The 17,146-nt window shown below is 35.7% G+C and overlaps 2 protein-coding genes across 2 annotated transcripts; one reads left to right on the top strand and one right to left on the bottom strand.

Moving 5' to 3' along the window:
* Positions 1–842: 842 nt before the first annotated feature.
* Positions 843–2,469, top strand: LOC133681615 (uncharacterized). Its single transcript, XM_062104706.1, has 3 exons — positions 843–1,468; positions 1,565–1,676; positions 1,773–2,469. The coding sequence occupies exons 1-3, from the start codon at positions 863–865 to the stop codon at positions 2,414–2,416; spliced, it is 1,362 nt and encodes a 453-aa protein (XP_061960690.1). The 5' UTR covers positions 843–862; the 3' UTR covers positions 2,417–2,469.
* On the bottom strand, positions 1,383–16,121 carry LOC133681614 (pre-mRNA-processing protein 40A). The gene is made up of 29 exons (XM_062104705.1): positions 15,965–16,121; positions 15,483–15,544; positions 14,706–15,032; positions 14,414–14,611; positions 13,710–13,783; positions 13,376–13,445; positions 11,046–11,098; positions 10,864–10,921; positions 10,433–10,785; positions 10,237–10,309; positions 9,799–9,897; positions 9,438–9,506; positions 9,282–9,359; positions 9,029–9,115; positions 8,907–8,941; positions 8,702–8,807; positions 7,744–7,824; positions 7,571–7,663; positions 7,452–7,505; positions 7,258–7,374; positions 7,037–7,135; positions 6,156–6,203; positions 5,998–6,090; positions 5,156–5,263; positions 4,937–5,001; positions 4,717–4,819; positions 3,786–4,097; positions 3,575–3,708; positions 1,383–2,524 (listed from the first exon to the last, which is right to left on the bottom strand). Exons 2-29 carry the CDS (start codon positions 15,513–15,515, stop codon positions 2,491–2,493), a joined length of 3,054 nt encoding a protein of 1,017 aa, XP_061960689.1. The 5' UTR covers positions 15,516–15,544; positions 15,965–16,121; the 3' UTR covers positions 1,383–2,490.
* Positions 16,122–17,146: the final 1,025 nt, after the last annotated feature.

Consider the following 17,146-nt stretch of genomic DNA (forward strand, 5'->3'; position numbering starts at 1 on the left):
GGGACATGGGAGAAAATTTGCACCCCCCCCCCCAAAAAAAAGTCTAATTGTGCATAAATACTCCAAAGATAGGCACTCAACTGATTGGTTAAATGGTGTTAATTAGAAAATATGCTTTCATTGCTGTATTAAACTAACAACATTAAAAATAATAACAGTAACACAAGCACAAAAGTCGGCAATCCATTGGACACCCTCTCCAAATGGACACAATTTTGTAGGGCCCATAAGCATATCTACTTTCATAAATGCATGTCTATCACAGAGGAAGGGTGGGGATTGCACAAGGTCCGAAGCCTGCCAATAAGAACAACAAATGACACCGCCATAACAACACTTGGTTTTACAGGTTGATTTGGGAAATTTAAAATTTAACATCTAACCAATTTTTAGGTTTTCAGTTGAATTAGACAAACCATTTACCCAATCAGAACTATTCGACCTAGCCAGCATTTTAGTGACCCAGCCGAACCTATTAAAAACCTAGTAAAAACCCGGTTGGATCAATGCCTTTTAAAAAAAATAAAACAAAATGCTACTGACTTGATAAAAACTCATTATTCTAAATTCACCCAATGACTCGCAAGTTGACCCAATAACTCAACAATCCAAGTTCTTTTTTGAACCAGTCCCGGGTCAGGTGTAACTGTTATGACAGAAACCGCACATACCTAAATTTATGATTACAGGTGATCTGGAACAAAGGGTGCCGCCAACAGTTAAAGCCGGATAGCCTGGAGACGAATTACACGATGTCTCTATCCCTCACTATCCAATACTCAAATATCCGTTCCCCTACTATTTCTACTCTAGTCAGGTCCCAAACCAACTGATATGCGCTGTCTATAGTCTATACCATTTAATGCAATACAACACCACTATAAATCTCATCATCTTTCCAAACAGAATACACAAGCACCCCACATCTCCATCTTACCACCTCTCCAGCCCCAGGCACTCGGACACTTCTCTAATGGCCATCTCAGAAACAAAACCACCCAAGCAACTTCGAGAGCTCCTTCAAGAGCAACAGGAATCTTTCACCCTAAATATTCACCTTCTAGAAAGAGGATATTCAAGAAAAAGCTCGAATTCAGAACATACCTTCAGCTGCTGCTATGGAAATTCAAGCAAGTCCTCGACGAGATCAGTCAGTTGTCGTCTAAACACGACCAAAAAGCCAAAACTTTCAAAGGTATTAAGAGCTGTATTAAACCAGGTCATTTCCACAAAGAAGAGGCTAAGAATCAATGGTTCTAATCATGAAGATGGAAAACTAAATGTCAGTGAGAAGGGCAGGAATAACCAGCAAGTTCCAGAATTAGATAAATTTTCGTCAGCTAGCAGTGCAACAGTGTTTAATTCATGTTCTGAGAGTGAAGTAGAAGAAACGTCAACTTCATCGCAAAATGATATCTTGTTCACAACAAACACTTCACAGCTTCCCAACCTCCACAATCCACAGGAGGTAGAAAACCTATAATTATTAGACAAAAGTTACATTTTTCATTCGTTTCTTTCCAAGGAATCACAGACTTGATTCACTTACTCACAAAGCTAACAGGCTACTGCAGATAGAAAGCTCCAACAGCAGTGTATAGAAGAAAGCAGGCAACTCAGCCCGGCATCAGTACTAGAACGGATTCCTTCTCATGGAAATTCCCCAATTCACAGCAGTTAGTCTCTTTATCTGCCATGAACACGGCGTACACTTGTACTTTTACTGTCAGCCTTTTTAAACTTTTCTTGAAAATAAATTCTTGTTCTTACAGATAAAACAGAGGATTCCAGTACAGCAGAAGAAGAGAGTGCTTCAAAAACTAGAGTTATTTTACCCAAAAAATTTACAGAAGACTGCATTTTATCAGCATCTCTCTGGGAAGTCCTTTTTTACTCACCAAATGAGAAACCAGTTTGTGGAGAAGCCACAGAGATACAAGAATTTATCCTGTCTTATTTTTCTCCACAGTACTTGAAATCCAAAATGGTTCTGCAGCAAACAAAGCAACTTCTGTTTGATTATGTAAAGGAGATTGTTGAGACCCAAGAAAGGGAGGGGAAGCCGCATTGTCATCACCAACAATTCTTGGGGCCAGAAGAGCTTGGAAAGATAATTGGTGAGAAAATGAAGCCATGGGATAAACAATCTGGCAATGAGTCAAACCTGACAAAATTGCTGAATTTGGATTTACTGAGTTCACAAGGCTGGAGTAATTATAAGCCAGAGAGAAGGGATAATGGGTTAGCAATTGAAGATATTGTTTTCGATTTACTGTATTCAGAACAAGACTGGAATGAGTATGGGCTACAGAGGAGGGAAACTGGATCAGAGATTGGAGATACTATTTTGGAAGAGCTTGTGAATGACATAGTAAGAAACATGATTGGTTTCTCATCACCAATTACCAGATGTTAAGCTTAAGCTAGCTTCAAAAATTAATTAATTCCCAACTCTTTGACTTTCTGTCACCACTTTCCATCTCCCTGAATTCAGATATCAAACTCCGCTGCCATATGTTGTTTGCTGATAAAAACAAAACAAAAATAAAAATAAAAATGGTAGGCATTCCATTTAATGGTTACTTTTACATCCATTTTATTCAATATAATAAAATAAGGACACTTTCAAGCAGTAATCACCATCCATGAGTCTAGAACTTCTAGCATTAACCATGTATCTTTCACTGTAAATCACAAAAACCCACTCACACAGCACATCAAGGTCAATCAGAAGGGTTGCCAAGCCATCATATGGCTGTATGGGTACACCACACTTCCATGAGCCGACACTAGATTACTCTAGTTCCAGTCATAGGAAAAGGAAGCAAAAGGAGTGTTCAAGGCATACAAAGTTATTGACTAGTGGATATTGATGTTTCACCCACCAAAAGTAACACAAATAATTGAAAGCTAAGACATATTATGGGGTATCTCTGATTATGTGTGAAAGTTGCAGTTTGTTCCACAACCACACTCTAACAATCTGTTGTAGAAATATGACAATATTCACTTTTGGTTCCTTATCTTTCACTTCCCTTTGTTCTTTATCATTTCTTATGAGTTAGGTTTTATCTTATCTCTCTCTTTTTTTGATAGAGGGCTTTTGAATGATCCAGTCCTGAAGTTTTGATTATAGCCGAGTTGAATTAATCATTATTCTTGAAACAAGAACAAAATTAGGACTATCCATTTCCCTTGGAAACCTTTTAGCTTCCATTTATGTTCCTTCTAATTCCAATTTCCTGTTGAATTATTCCAGCCAAAGTAAAATTTATCCCCTAACCTTTTCAAGCCAAAGTCATAATCATGGTTCCTGATACCAAAGTCAAAAGCAACACTTTACTCGTCCAATAAAATCAGCAGTTCTTAAGGCCAGCCAAATTTCAGATTCTATGAAGTTCATATCATTTCCAAAACAGCACTATGCACAGTAATTTGTTGCAACAAATCAAATGCACAAGGAAAACACTGAAAACTATATCCAGCATATACCATGGACAAGCTATGAAATGCTCATTTGTAGTTGGTGCATTTGGAGTAACAATCTGTAAAACAAAAGGAAATAAGGAACTACCGGATTTCCACATCATCGCCAAGCTCCCCATCTTCAAGCTCCTCATTACTGCCATTTCTGCGGGAACCATCACGGTGATCTCTCTTGTGCCTTTTATGCTGGCTTTCACCATCTGATTCAGGTGTGTATGTGTGCTGCAAAGAAATATCACCAAGAAAATTGGAACATTTTTCTCAGAAGTTAAACTACAAATGCGCCACTAGAACTGTACCTTTCTAGATTTTTTACGGTCACTGCTATGCTTGCGTGATTTTTTAGACTCTTCTTTCTCATCCTTGTCAGAATTTACATCATCAATGGCACTTTGATGCCGTTTCCGGTGTTTCCTATCTTTGTCCTTTTCCCTCTTTTTGTCATCCTTGTGGCCATAACCATCACTTGCATCAACATTTTCACCATCTGTTTCATTCTTTTTTGTCCGTTGCTTTCCTTTTTCCCTTTCACGTTCTTTCTCTTTCTCTTTCTCCTTCCTCTCCTTCTCTTTTCTCTTGTCTTTTTCCTCTCTCTCTTTCTCCTTCCTGGCCTGTCAAAAGAGAGAAAAAACAAACAAATCAAGAAATTAAACAGCATAACTAGCATTATTTACAGGGGGGGAAGCTCAGACAGATTATCCAGGGTAGCAGCTTCCACATTCAGGTTCTTGTGCGCTCTCATCTAAGCTCAGGTTCTTGTGCGCTCTTATCCACAAGGCAAACTGAGGGGGTGTTTGGAAGTGTGGTAGCAGTTTCTTTTCAAAGTGTTTTTTGCTCGGAAATGCATCAAAATAATGTTTTTTTATTTTTTAAAAAAATATTTTTAATATCAGTTCATCAAAATAATCCGAAAACACACAAAAAAAATTAATGGCAGTGCATTCAGATAGAAAGTGGTTTTGACTTCCCCTTTCTGTTTCTTTTTCCGAGTGTAATTTAAGTTCCTTCTACAGGCAACCCTTCTCTTATCAAATATGCTGAAAGGTCAATCAAAAGAATAAATTTGAAGTATGGAGGTACTTATTAGCCCCACATGAGCTAAGCACTTCAAATTTGTTTGACTAGTCATGCAGAAAACGCCACAAAAGGAACCAGAAGAAACAGTTAACAGCCATATGAAATGACAGAATCACACCGGCTTAGCTAGATATACTAACAAAATATAAGTACCTTTTCTTCCTCGCGCTTGCGTTCCTTCTCTTTGGCCTTTTCCTGTAAGTGTGTGACATATTCTTCAAAAATTTCCTTACTCAAACTCTCTTCCCCAATTGACCTACAAAAGAAAAATCAACACAATGAAATGCAAAGGGAGGTGGGTGTAAACAGGTTCTTAAAGATAAATGATTAGCAGGTCATCTTCAAAGAGGGAGGTGGGAGTAAGCTGCAATACCTGTATTCCTGGCTCTCCTCAAAAAGCGGTTTGCAATCCTCCCAGTTAGATGAAGGAGTTACTTCCTATAAAGAGAGCATAATATTAACGGGTAGCTTGGATAACTAAGAAAATATATCTATGTTTCTTTCTTTCTCTTCTTTTTTTGCCAATAGAAGATGATCCAAAGATTGTAAAACAGAACAGAGATCACACATTTTCAAACTATTTTTGATATACCTTAAGAGTATACAGTAATTTAGTGAAATCATCAGCAAGACGTTGCTGTTTTTTAGCTTCTTTCTCCTCCTTCTCCTTGGCTCTTTCAACTAGCTCCTCATATAAAAGCTTCAAAGTAGAGTACAATCAAAATCTTAAGTAAGATTACCCACTGTGTGCAGTCTTACTTGATCATTACAGTAAAGCTTCAATGAGATCACCTCATTAATGAAACAGTAATTGGGGTGCTCAAATCTAGCCATTTACTACAAGTGCCTAGTGGAACGTGACACTTGATAGTAAATGAAGCATCAGTGAAATACCCATGTAAAGCATATGAACAACATATTCAAGACCTGTATGTGTGTTATGTGGCCCCAAAAACCAGGACAAAGTGTGAACCAAAAGAAAAACAAGATGAGGTCCAGGGCAATGTTAGGCCACATTCATGCTCGTTAAGCAGCATCATGCTAATAATGGAGCAGTGATTCACTCTCAAGTTATAATGGAACTTCATCAGATAGCATAAGACATGAGGTGCATTAGATATAATTTCCTCAAAACTTGCATGCATCCATGCATCAAAAGCTTACTATATAACTTATCATCATGGCAAACCATCATTGCCATCTCAACAGTCTTAGATTCTCATGGGACTATCACCAATATTAAAAAGTTCAATAACAGTTTGAAGGCAGTGCAGACAGACTTCTGGTTTCATATAGAACAGGATGAATTCTACAGGTTTAGTGTGATTTGCTCCTTTGGATAACAAGACATTTTTCTCATTGACCATAAACCTTCAATTTACAGCTCACAAGACCTTTTTTAGAAAACCAGGAGGAAAACAGAAAATATAATACCTTTAGGTTGATATCTGATATTGGTGGAGAACCAATATCATCAGCAACAGCACCCTTGAAGTCTTCAAATGTCCATGTTGACACCATGGTAATCTGCACATATAAGGGTTCCAGATTTACAAAGGGGCTGTGAAAAGAAGAAGCATATATTATCTTACCTTGCCCAGCTTCATTGCATCCTTTATTCGAGTTTTATCATCATGATACTGTCAATACAAAAAAGGAAAGGTTAGACACGTGTGTAGCAGGTTTCAACCGTTTCAGGCAGAAAATATAGACAAAACCAGTTATGTGAATATAAAGAAAGTAGATTAAATATACAGTGAATAATTTGAATATATGGGTTATAACAGAAACGAAATTTCACATCAATAAAAAAAATATATTGATGAAGTCAGGGCAATAAAAGATTGCGTTTACTAGTTAAATTATATACCACTAAGAACTGATGAACTTGGAACTATAGAATAGCACAAATAACAAGCTTAAAGCAGTGCTAAGACTAGTATTTTGCAACTGAAACTGGTGAAAAACATGAAAAATTTGATGCAAGAGGGTTGCAAAATCAAGGTCATCAATCAAAACTATCGCATGAAAAAAACACTAACATAAGTTATACAATCTACATTTCGGTACTTTTTGTTATATTGCAGGTCAAGATTCAAATCTAACCCATGCCAATGCTTCCCACCTAAGCAATGCACAAGGAGCATATACTATATTACTTTCTATCCCAACATATAATCAACTAGAAACAAGAAGCCATGAGATGGAGGGACATGTGGACCAGTTATGCCAGGAAAAAAATTCTAAATCCAAAAGAAGAAAAGATGTAAACTGAAAATAAACTGTCTGGTGTCAATGATTATATTAGAACAAAACCACAAATGTTGACACACAAGATTGATGTTGTTTGATTTGGCAGAGTAATGAAACCATAAATCCTCTTACTAAAAATAATATATGCAAGTCCCGATCCTAAAAGATTGAAAAAAACAATTCATCATAGATTGCAGGAATCAGAAATCAGACAAGTTACTTGTTTCTCTAGTTCTTCAGAAACATCCTCAAACAGATCTTTTGGCTTTGAGCCAGACGTGTTTGTTGCAACGGCCTGATATTGAGGCAAATCCTTAACCTACGACCAAAAGAGAAAATAATGAACTAACAAGTTCAGATCCAGATATCAGGTACAATTTTCCTCTCATCTTTCATTTAATTCTTCTTCGTGTATTTCACAAAAACAAATGCGAATGGCACCTTCAAACAGTAGTCAAGCCAGTGAGTTTTAGCTGTAAGGGAGCCAGAAGCAACATGTTCTTCCAACAATTTGCGAAATTCATCACGATTTTTCCTTTCAGCCCGTCTCAATTGTTCCTTTTATTTAGAGATAAAAAAATGAGGTAAGAAAATACAACTGAAGAGAAAAAATTACAACATAAATAAACGGGTACCTTTTGTATCTTCTTTTGTTCCTCTTCCTCTTTCTCCAAGTCACGAATATAGTCCTGCCAATACCAATATCAGCACCTAGTTCACAACAATATATTGAATTACAAGTGAGAGAACATACCTGGAAAATGAGTAAACGGTCAAGTTTTTCAAGACACAAGCACCGCTCATCATCCTCTAGGCGATCTTGAATTTTCCGCCATTGGCTGTTGGCCTGGAAATGGAAGAATAATCATGCCAAGGTCCAGAAGTAAAAATACATTGCTATATTTTTTTATGTCCCTTGAGAAATACCTTGATGAAATCACAGGACTCCAGAAATTTTCTATATTCTGCTACATTCCTCCTACGGTCCTCAGCAGCCTTCTCCTTTTCCTGCATCACAAGTCAAAACAAAAACATGTAAGAAAAGGATGGTATGCATAGTACAATTAGCCATCCAAGCTTGCACCTGAAATGAGAATGACAAATTAAACACCAAGAACATAGCAGCATGACTGATGTTTCTCCCAGTGAAAAAAGATTAACACCATCCAGAAATACAAATGCCTCCTAGGGTGTGCCACTATAACAGAATAAGTGACGCACTGATTGAATCTTATAAGCATTGACTGAGAAATACAAGATCTAAATGTAAAGACATTATTGGATTTCTACATCAAGAGAAACAAATGGAGTTTCTGTTATGAACATACATTCAATAGCAAATTGATACAGCAGAGCTTGGGTGCTAGATTAAAAATCCACATAAAAACCCTAATGAAATTCATTTTCTCCATTTTTTGTTTCACCGCACATGAAATGAGCATGGGTAATGTTCTTCCAAAATCAAAGTAAATTAATCAAAGTTTTGCTCCAAGAAACCCAGCTATCTTTTAACCAGTAATAAAAATTACAAGTATCAATCAAGTTAACAAACTACTGAAAGAAATTCTTGCTTTCAATTAAATTAGAGAAGCGTACAAGTTTTGATGGAAGTTCTAGAAACCTATAAAGTCAGGATTGGAACTGCCACACTTCAAGTTTCAAAACTTCTACTATTTGTAAGCCATGTAGAGTAAATATAATATTACAAAAGACTTTTTATCCAAGAAAAAAGAAATGTATATAATATCACCTCTATGTCTAATATCACCGTCACGCAATTTCATGTCTATATAATATAGAAAAAGATTCACATTTACACTTCACCTATATGTATATAGGTGTGCTCCTGCACAAGCAAACAAAGCACAAGTATAGAAATATTTACCTTCCTCTCAAGTTCCACAATGTAGCTGTCAAAAAGATCCTCTCGGTCTCTGGCTCTCTCAAGAGCTTTGTATCGTTCATCATTTTCAAACAGACTTATAGCTTTGCTGAAATAACAGGGCATAAGTTAAAACAACAGAAAACTTCACTCTACAGCAAAATAAACTAGATATCAAACTTTTCTTTGAATAGACTGAAACTTCAACCTCCACTTCATGGATGAAGTCAATTCCTTAGACTCCTGAAAACAGATAAAGCCATCAAAAAGCATTATAAAATCAGATAAGAGAGAGAGAAAGACAAGACAATTTAATTATATGCGACATACTTCCAACATCTTGGCAAACTCTTCCCGAGCCTTTTTCTGTCTTACACGCCTCTCCTCAGCTTCTAGTTTTTTCCTTTGACCTAAGTACTAAAGCAAATAAATAATCAAATTGACATCAGAATGGCATGAATTGAAACATCAATGCACATATAGAAAAGTATATGCAATCAGAACCACTCAAATCCAGTTCAATCACAACAGATTCTCATTAATTTATGCCAAAAGTTCCATATGAGATTGATATGAGGCTTACCTCATTAAATGCTTGCTTGCGCTCACCAAGAGTTTTTAAAGCAGCATATCTTTTGTCATTAATGATCTCTCTCATTGTCTGACATCAAATTCCCACATTAATGACATTCATTTAATGAAGAAAGTAGATGGTAAGAATAATAAATAACAATGATACCTGCTCCCAAGTCCAGTCAGACTGGACATTTGCGGATTCTAGAAGAGCTTTGAATGCATTTTTTGCCTCCTGAACATATCAAACATGTAAGTGAAAATAAATTAACATGATTATAATGAATATTAAATAATAAAATACTCTACCACACAAGGGAGAGAAGATGGTTATAATGATGACTAAAAGAAGCATTACATATCGAGCATTGCAGTTTTGTTGCATTATTTTCCTTTCAGAAGCAAATTCCCACACAGAATCAACATAGTTTCCCATATATGAAAATAGTTAAGTGTGATACATTATTCAAGATTTACTTGTCAAGAAAAGTAGGGAAGGAGGCAACAAGTAAATTTTAAGTTGATACCAGCTTGTTGGCGAATACTAAAGGTTCCTCATCTGGGGTCTTCTCCTCCAAAGGACTGGCATTAGTTTTTCCCATATCCATTGACACTTTATTGAATTCCTGTGGTGATGCAATACAGAAGTCAAAAAACAACAATCTAACATTTAGATTTCATTGTGCATGCCAACTCTTGAAAATAATTGTGTTTGCCATAGGAGGATGTTTACTCAAGCAGCCTTGTTTTAATATGAAAACCAGGACAGAGGGTCCATGGATTTTCAATGCCTTTTTTTCTTTCAAAACAATGATTCATAAAGGATCTAAGCATGAATATATATTACAAACATACAACAGGTTTAGTGATGCTCTTTTTTCCACAACATACAATTGGCAGTGTGGTTAAAACATGCAAATCCAGCTTGCAAAATTCATAAATAGCCTGTAAAGAATTAGCCATACCGCAGTATCCATCATAGATGCTCCATCTACAGAATTTGCAGCACTTTGAGATGATAGATTATCAATGCTACTCCTGCAATTGTTCAAGCATGTATTAACTTCTAAAGAAATACAGGGTTTGATTTTAATATTTTTTGTTTCCGCAAGACAGTTTCTTATTACAAAATATCATCAAAAACTAAAAAGAGGTCCATACAGTGATGTTGTCTTTGCATCAACTGCTGCAGCAGGAGCTCCAGTACCTACTGAAACAGCAGTGGGTAAAGGAGTCACAGAGGGTTGGACACCTACAGCACTAGCTGTGGTAGAATGTGCAACAGGAAGAGCTGGTGATCCAGAAACTACCACTGGGGGTGGATTAGCAACAGCAGCGACTGAAATTGGGCTTGAAGAGACCCCTGGTAACATCACAGAGCTAGAGCTAACTGAAATAGCTGTGGTGGATGTTTCGCTTGAGGTAACAGCAACAGCAGTTGGGACATTTGAAGCTGCGTCGGTTTCTGATTGATTCCCCGGGCCAACTGTTTGTTGCGCCTGTTCACGAGCCATCTGGAAGCAGGTGTTGAGGAGGAGAAGATCAGAAATGCCACATCAAGGAAACAAATAATAAAAATTACACAAGCATACCTTCAATTCCTCAGGAATTGACCACTTAGATTGCTTTGTAACCTTGTTGTAGTAATACCTGTAAACACCACCCCCCAGATTCAATAGTGATCTTGTTGAAAAAAGAAAGAAGAGATACTAGAAAGCACTCCCAAAAACTCTTAGGTGTGCAAAAATAAAATAATAATGGAATCGAAACATACTTCTTCCCCTCTTGAGTTGTGAATTCCTTCCAAACAGTCGATGCATCAGCCCTCTGTTAAAATGGCAGCAATTATCAGATGAAGAAGCAAGATCAGTTTCAGAAAATATAAGGAAAGAACAGTTGATATCACAAAGATAAAAACACTTTAACAGCTACAAAGAAAGGTAACTATGCATAAGAATGATGAAACTGAGGAAAAAAAAGGGAAAAATAACATGTACTTATGGCTTAAAGATAAAGTATAACTCTACAAGAAAAGCAATAATACAGCAGTAAGTGAAAGCAACAAAATCATAAACGTCAAGAATCAAATTAAGCATACCATGGACAAAGAAATGCGCAATGGAAAAAAAAAAAACCTGTAATTCAATGTAAACAATGAAAAAGTAACATTTTCTGAATTATGTTGCTCAAGGAAAGCTTAGCATGCCACCACCTTCAGTGATAGTTTTTGTATTTTTTTTCATTCAAAACTCACTCAAAATTGTATCTAGTTGATATTCTGTTCCTGATTTTTAATAAATAATCATCACAATGTGAAATTATAACTCCCCATGTGCAAAATTTGCTTGTACAGCTATAAAACCAACCAGATCTTAGAAATTTCGCATGACATGACCAAAAAGGTCCCATTTCTAGTGCAATCCAGATGGTTTGACCCAGTACCAACAGTTTCTAGAAGAGTTGGAAGTGTAAAACTTCCTCCTAAGTGGGGATCTTTGATTCAAACCCTCACTTGGAAGAATTAAATAGGTTTGGCAAAAGGAAGAAAACGAAAATCAATTAAAAAAGTTATTACTTCATCCAGTCATAGTAGCATGTCTTGATTGAAAGACCTCACCTTTGTGAAGAGGATAATGTTATAAAGTTAAGTGATTGCATCTACATGTAAAAACAGTGAGTATTCTGAAATTAGATAAAAAGAGGAAAAGTCTCATGAAGCCATTAAGTAGAACTTCAGCTCATCCAGATTAAGTCAAATTAAACCCTCCCCTAATATTTATTTTAGTTATCAATTTCACAAGCTTCTAGATGCAACATCATTTTTTGAGTGCAAGATACAATCCAATGTCCAGAAACTAGTATCCATTATCATTACAATAAAGGAAACTGAGGGTGTTGTAGAATCACAACAAAAAGTGTCCAACCAAGAACAATATTTTTTCCATAGTATCTAGGCCAACCAGGACTCTAAACTTTCAGTTAAGAAAGGCACCAAGCAGTATATACCAGGTCAGCAACTACAACCAGAGATGCAAGCATGAGATGCGAACATGCCCGACATACAAAATCACAAACAGGCTGTTCCTTCAAGACCTTTGTGTGAACACTTTTATTTCTCATAGGCGCAATCAGACTTCTTAGGTATCATAAAGCTTCATCTTTGCAAAAGCTATACTCATACTACAATTTCCCTTGTAATTACATCAACACTTTTTCACTATTCACAAGGGCCTTCTTTAGGAGGGGGGGTAGACTAAACTAGGCATCCCTTTTGATGCATAAAATATTGGTGCCTATAAAAACCCTATTTAAAACACAAAATAACCTTTAAATTATCTAAAGAAGTGAAATACATAATTAAGAGGAAACACTGCAGAGCCAAGCATTTTATATCTCTGAAAGAGGAGAGAACTATTCAGAAAACAAAGCCATTGAAAGCCGTACAAGAAAAAACAATGCATACAAGTTTTGAAAACCAAAAACAACAAAAAACTCTAGGACCTAAAATAAACAGCATAATGACTAAAGAGAAACAAAAGGTGGCGCGAGAATAATGGCAAAATAGCCAGCTAAGTAGACTATAATTATCTTACGGACTTACACAGATCATTACCCTGTAGGAGCATGAAACTACAACAAATGAGATTCATGAATAAAGAAATAGATAGATGCTATTTGAGATGAGTAACCATTCTCATTCTAAACTTTTAAGAAAAATGAAACTGTTAAAGCCCAAAGTTGGTTATGCACACCACCAACCACAGCTTCTGCATAAAATTTTGCCCAATGACAAGTAGAATGGAAATAACAAAATGCTGTCTGCCTTGAGAAAGTGAAATCCAGTCTTGAAAGTGACCATATAGATCAGTTATTAAATTTCTCCAGACTTGCCACGAAATCTACAGCCAAGTAAAGAAACATGCAAAGAAAAAGAGATCTCGAATAAAATAATTTTGATAAACTTAGGGGCAGCTACAATTGCAACATCTATCCAAGGAACAATGTTTGCATGTATATCAAACAATATCAAAGGCCTGTACAGTAGATAACAGAGACAACATTTTTAAGTTATGCAGATTATAGCCGCTCAGGAATACAGCTCACCTCAATTGGTGTCATCAATTCAAAGGGCTTATCCCAACTAGATTGTTTTGTTCTCCTGTTGTAATAATACCTGGCAAAATATACTCATTAGTTATTAGTTATTGAATTGTACAAGAAGGAACAGGAACAGGAACATCCTATTGCATGGGGAGGATTTGTTAGACCATAATAATTATTTGGGTTGTTTTAACGTGTATGCAAGTGGCATGTACCTAACATCTGAAATATTGTAAGAAACCATAATCTATTAAGAAGAAAGCATTTTTAGAGGCCAGCCTTTTGAATACCCGAGCAAGAGATAAGAAGTAATGATGTGGTAAAAACAAAAACATACCTCCTCCCATCAGATGCTGTATGTTCCTGCCAATCACTCAAAGACTGTTGACTATTGCTAGAAACAGCTACTGTCTGAAATTCCATATAAACAGTTAAGCATGGCTAACCAAATCCTGAGAAACAGTAGCTGTGTGGGTAAAAGATAATTTATGGAGCAAATAACTTAGTACAGATCTGTAGACGATATAGATGCATTTTTCCATTGAAAAAAATATATATATTTCTCAATATAAGGAAAAGCCACCTCAAAATCCACTGGAGGAATAAGTTCTTACAAAAGTTTACTTGCTGAGATACAATTAAAATCAGCTTACTCTACTTCTATAAATTTCCGCATTCAAAATCAGAGTACATAGCATTTTGATCATACCTATGATACTATACCTGAGGAGCATGCATGTCATTATCTTGAAAAGATTAACATCCAGGGAAGCTCATAAAATTTGGAACAAATTCAAAGTAATGTCATTTTCAAAAATTTCTACCATGATTAACAACAAACTGTCATCTTATCCAAATTTATTTGCCCATGCAATTTATTGAAAACAAGGTTCTTAAATATGCATCAAGTTACATGAATAAGAATCTTTGAGGAATCATCAACAGCACCACTTCATAAAGAGTTCTTAGAAGATGAAGCATGAATAATGAAATAAATATGAAAGAGAGAGAGGGAGAGAGAGAAAGAGAGAGGAAGCTTACTGAATCTGAGGAAGCAGATATAGAAGGCTGGGCAACAGCAGGCTGGACTGGGGGAACAAGTGAAGCACCATGACTTCCAGAGGACAACCAAGGTTGTCCCCCCATAGGTACAGCATGTGCATGCATTTGAGACATTGGTGGGAACTGGGGCAATGCACTGGCACTGTTTTGTGTCAGGCCAAAAGAAGATGGTGCAAACTGAAACGATGCAAAACTTCAGAAGTAAGTCCAAAAGACATCCCATGAAATAAGCCAATAAACAAAGAGAAGAAATCTGTTGATGAGTTTTTACGGCATATGGTGAGGAGTTAGGAACGCCAGAGGTGCCAACCACATGCATATGATTACTTAATGGAGGGGCATTTTGCTGGGGCTGTGATGATGTCAGAGGCCTGTTTAGTTGACCATAAGGCATTGATAAAGCCTGTGCCGAAGGTGCCCCAGGCTGATTTGGCCATGGCGGTAACTGCTGGATTGGTTGAGAATACTGCAGGTGCTGACTTTGAGCAGCTGGCATCCCAACATGTGAAGGAGGCATACCTTGTCCAACTGGCCGAAACTGTTGGGAAGCCACCTGAATGAATGGCTGCCCTTGCTGTGTCGGAACCATTGGTCGAAACTACAAGGATTTATCCATAATAACCATAAAAATCAGATAATACTACCAATAATAAAACTCATCAAACCAAAGGAGAAAAAAATTAATTGCACAGAAAAGGGTGAACTAAAAGATCCAGCAATTGTAGGCTGGAGCACCAAGACACACGTCCACAGGTGGAGAGAGGGAAAAAACTTGAATATCTTGTTTCACATACAACTTAGCAGCTAAGGGCCACTTGCGAAAAATATCCAAACATTAACCGTTTCCAATTATATAAACAAACTCTAATGATAGTCCACTGCTAAGCAAATGACCTTTAGAGTCGGCCAAAACCAAACCCAGCTTAAATTTTTCAAAATCTTGCACAATATGTATTATTATTGCAATATCGTACACACAAAAACAAGCAGCCTATTAAAAGCTGAGCCATCTTAAAAAAAAAGGTTGAATGAGATTTTTTACAGCTACCTGTCCGCCAGAAGATTGAGGATTACTGGCCATTCCAGCACATGCGCAAACCTTATCAACGGCTGCATAAATTATAATGATACAATCAACAACCACTCATTAGAGACAGAAATCAGTAGCTAAAAAATTGCAGCCACAAACAAAGCAAAAGAATCAAACAAACAGACAGCCAGCGCCGAATAATAATTAAGCTAATGTTCCAAAAAAAATCAATAACACCAATTAACTGTCTGCGCCCTAAGAAATCAAAACCTAGATAATACGAGAGCATAATTTTTGTTACGTAACAGAATGTTAATCAAGAACCGCTTGGAAATGCGAAGGAAAAATTATTATTCGAGTAACCAAACAAGAGGTGGTTACGTACATTATTTCGAGTTTTTCAATTTTCGTTATCAGTTTTCCAAGTAAGCAAGCAGAGTAAGCAAGTACAAGAAGGAAATCGCATGAACTGGAAAAGAAAGAAGAGAAAGAAGCATTACTTGCAGTTGGCAGAGAAGAATTCAAGAGAGAAATCGAAAATTTTCAGATCTCTCAACGCGCGAGTCTCAGTGCTAGGGTTTAAGAGGAAAATAGGAGCGCAGAGGATTTTGATTTGGTTGAGATGGTTAAAATCAAGCAGGCAAGTGTTTTTTTCCGGTGGTAGTTCTTGTTTCCCTGATCTACCCCTGCATTTGGCTGATTTTGCAATCATCAACCGCCACGGGGTTTAACAAATTTTTAGTGCATAATTTTTAAATTATTTTTTTCATAAAAAATACTTAATTTATGTATTCAATTATTTTCAGGGGTTTTAATATATTGATATAAAATATAAAATATAAATAGAATAATTTAAATGTATTTTTAATTAAAAATAATTTTTAAAAAACATTATACACTACTTTTTATTTGGTTAACAATTAGATTTGTGTTTGATACCAAGTTCAACCCTTAACACCATAAAATTAAAATATCAAAAACATTATTTTCATCTTACTTATCAGTTTATTTAATGATTTTTAAAAATATTTTTTTATTTTAATATATATTAAAATAATTTTTCAGAATTTATTTTTTATTTTTTATTTTTTATATCAATCTATTAAAATTATTAAAAACACTAAAAAACATTAAAATTAATATTTTAAAAAATATTAAAAATTAAAAATTACCTCATTCCTTGACAAGTCTTTAACAAACCCCCTATCCACGAACTATTCTTCGTTTTTGCTAACATACATGTCGAGTTAACTCTAGACAATAGCATCAGGTCAAGGAAATTTTTTTATTTTATTTTTTGGATTTAAAATTTTAGACTTAATAATCAAATGAATTTTTAAATTTTTAGGAATTATTAATTTCTTCATATAACATGTTAATGTGAGAGCTGTATCCTTTCAATAAAAAATATTTGATTTTTATTGACGCGTAAATTATACCAAAAATATCCTTATGCTTACTGTAAAAAAAAATATGCACCATATCAAATTGAACTATATAATAATTTTCTATCACTAACACCCATTAGCGGACAAAAAATATGCGCAGAAACAGTAGAGCCATCTGAGAATGATAATCTGAGTGTGTGTTTGGTTATGCATAAAAGTGTATTTTTGTATAAATATTTTTTATATATTCTTATATCATCATATAAAAATTAAAAAAATATTAAAAAAATATTA

This window comes from Populus nigra, chromosome 2 (genome assembly GCF_951802175.1).
Source record: "Populus nigra chromosome 2, ddPopNigr1.1, whole genome shotgun sequence".
NCBI lineage: Eukaryota > Viridiplantae > Streptophyta > Magnoliopsida > Malpighiales > Salicaceae > Populus > Populus nigra.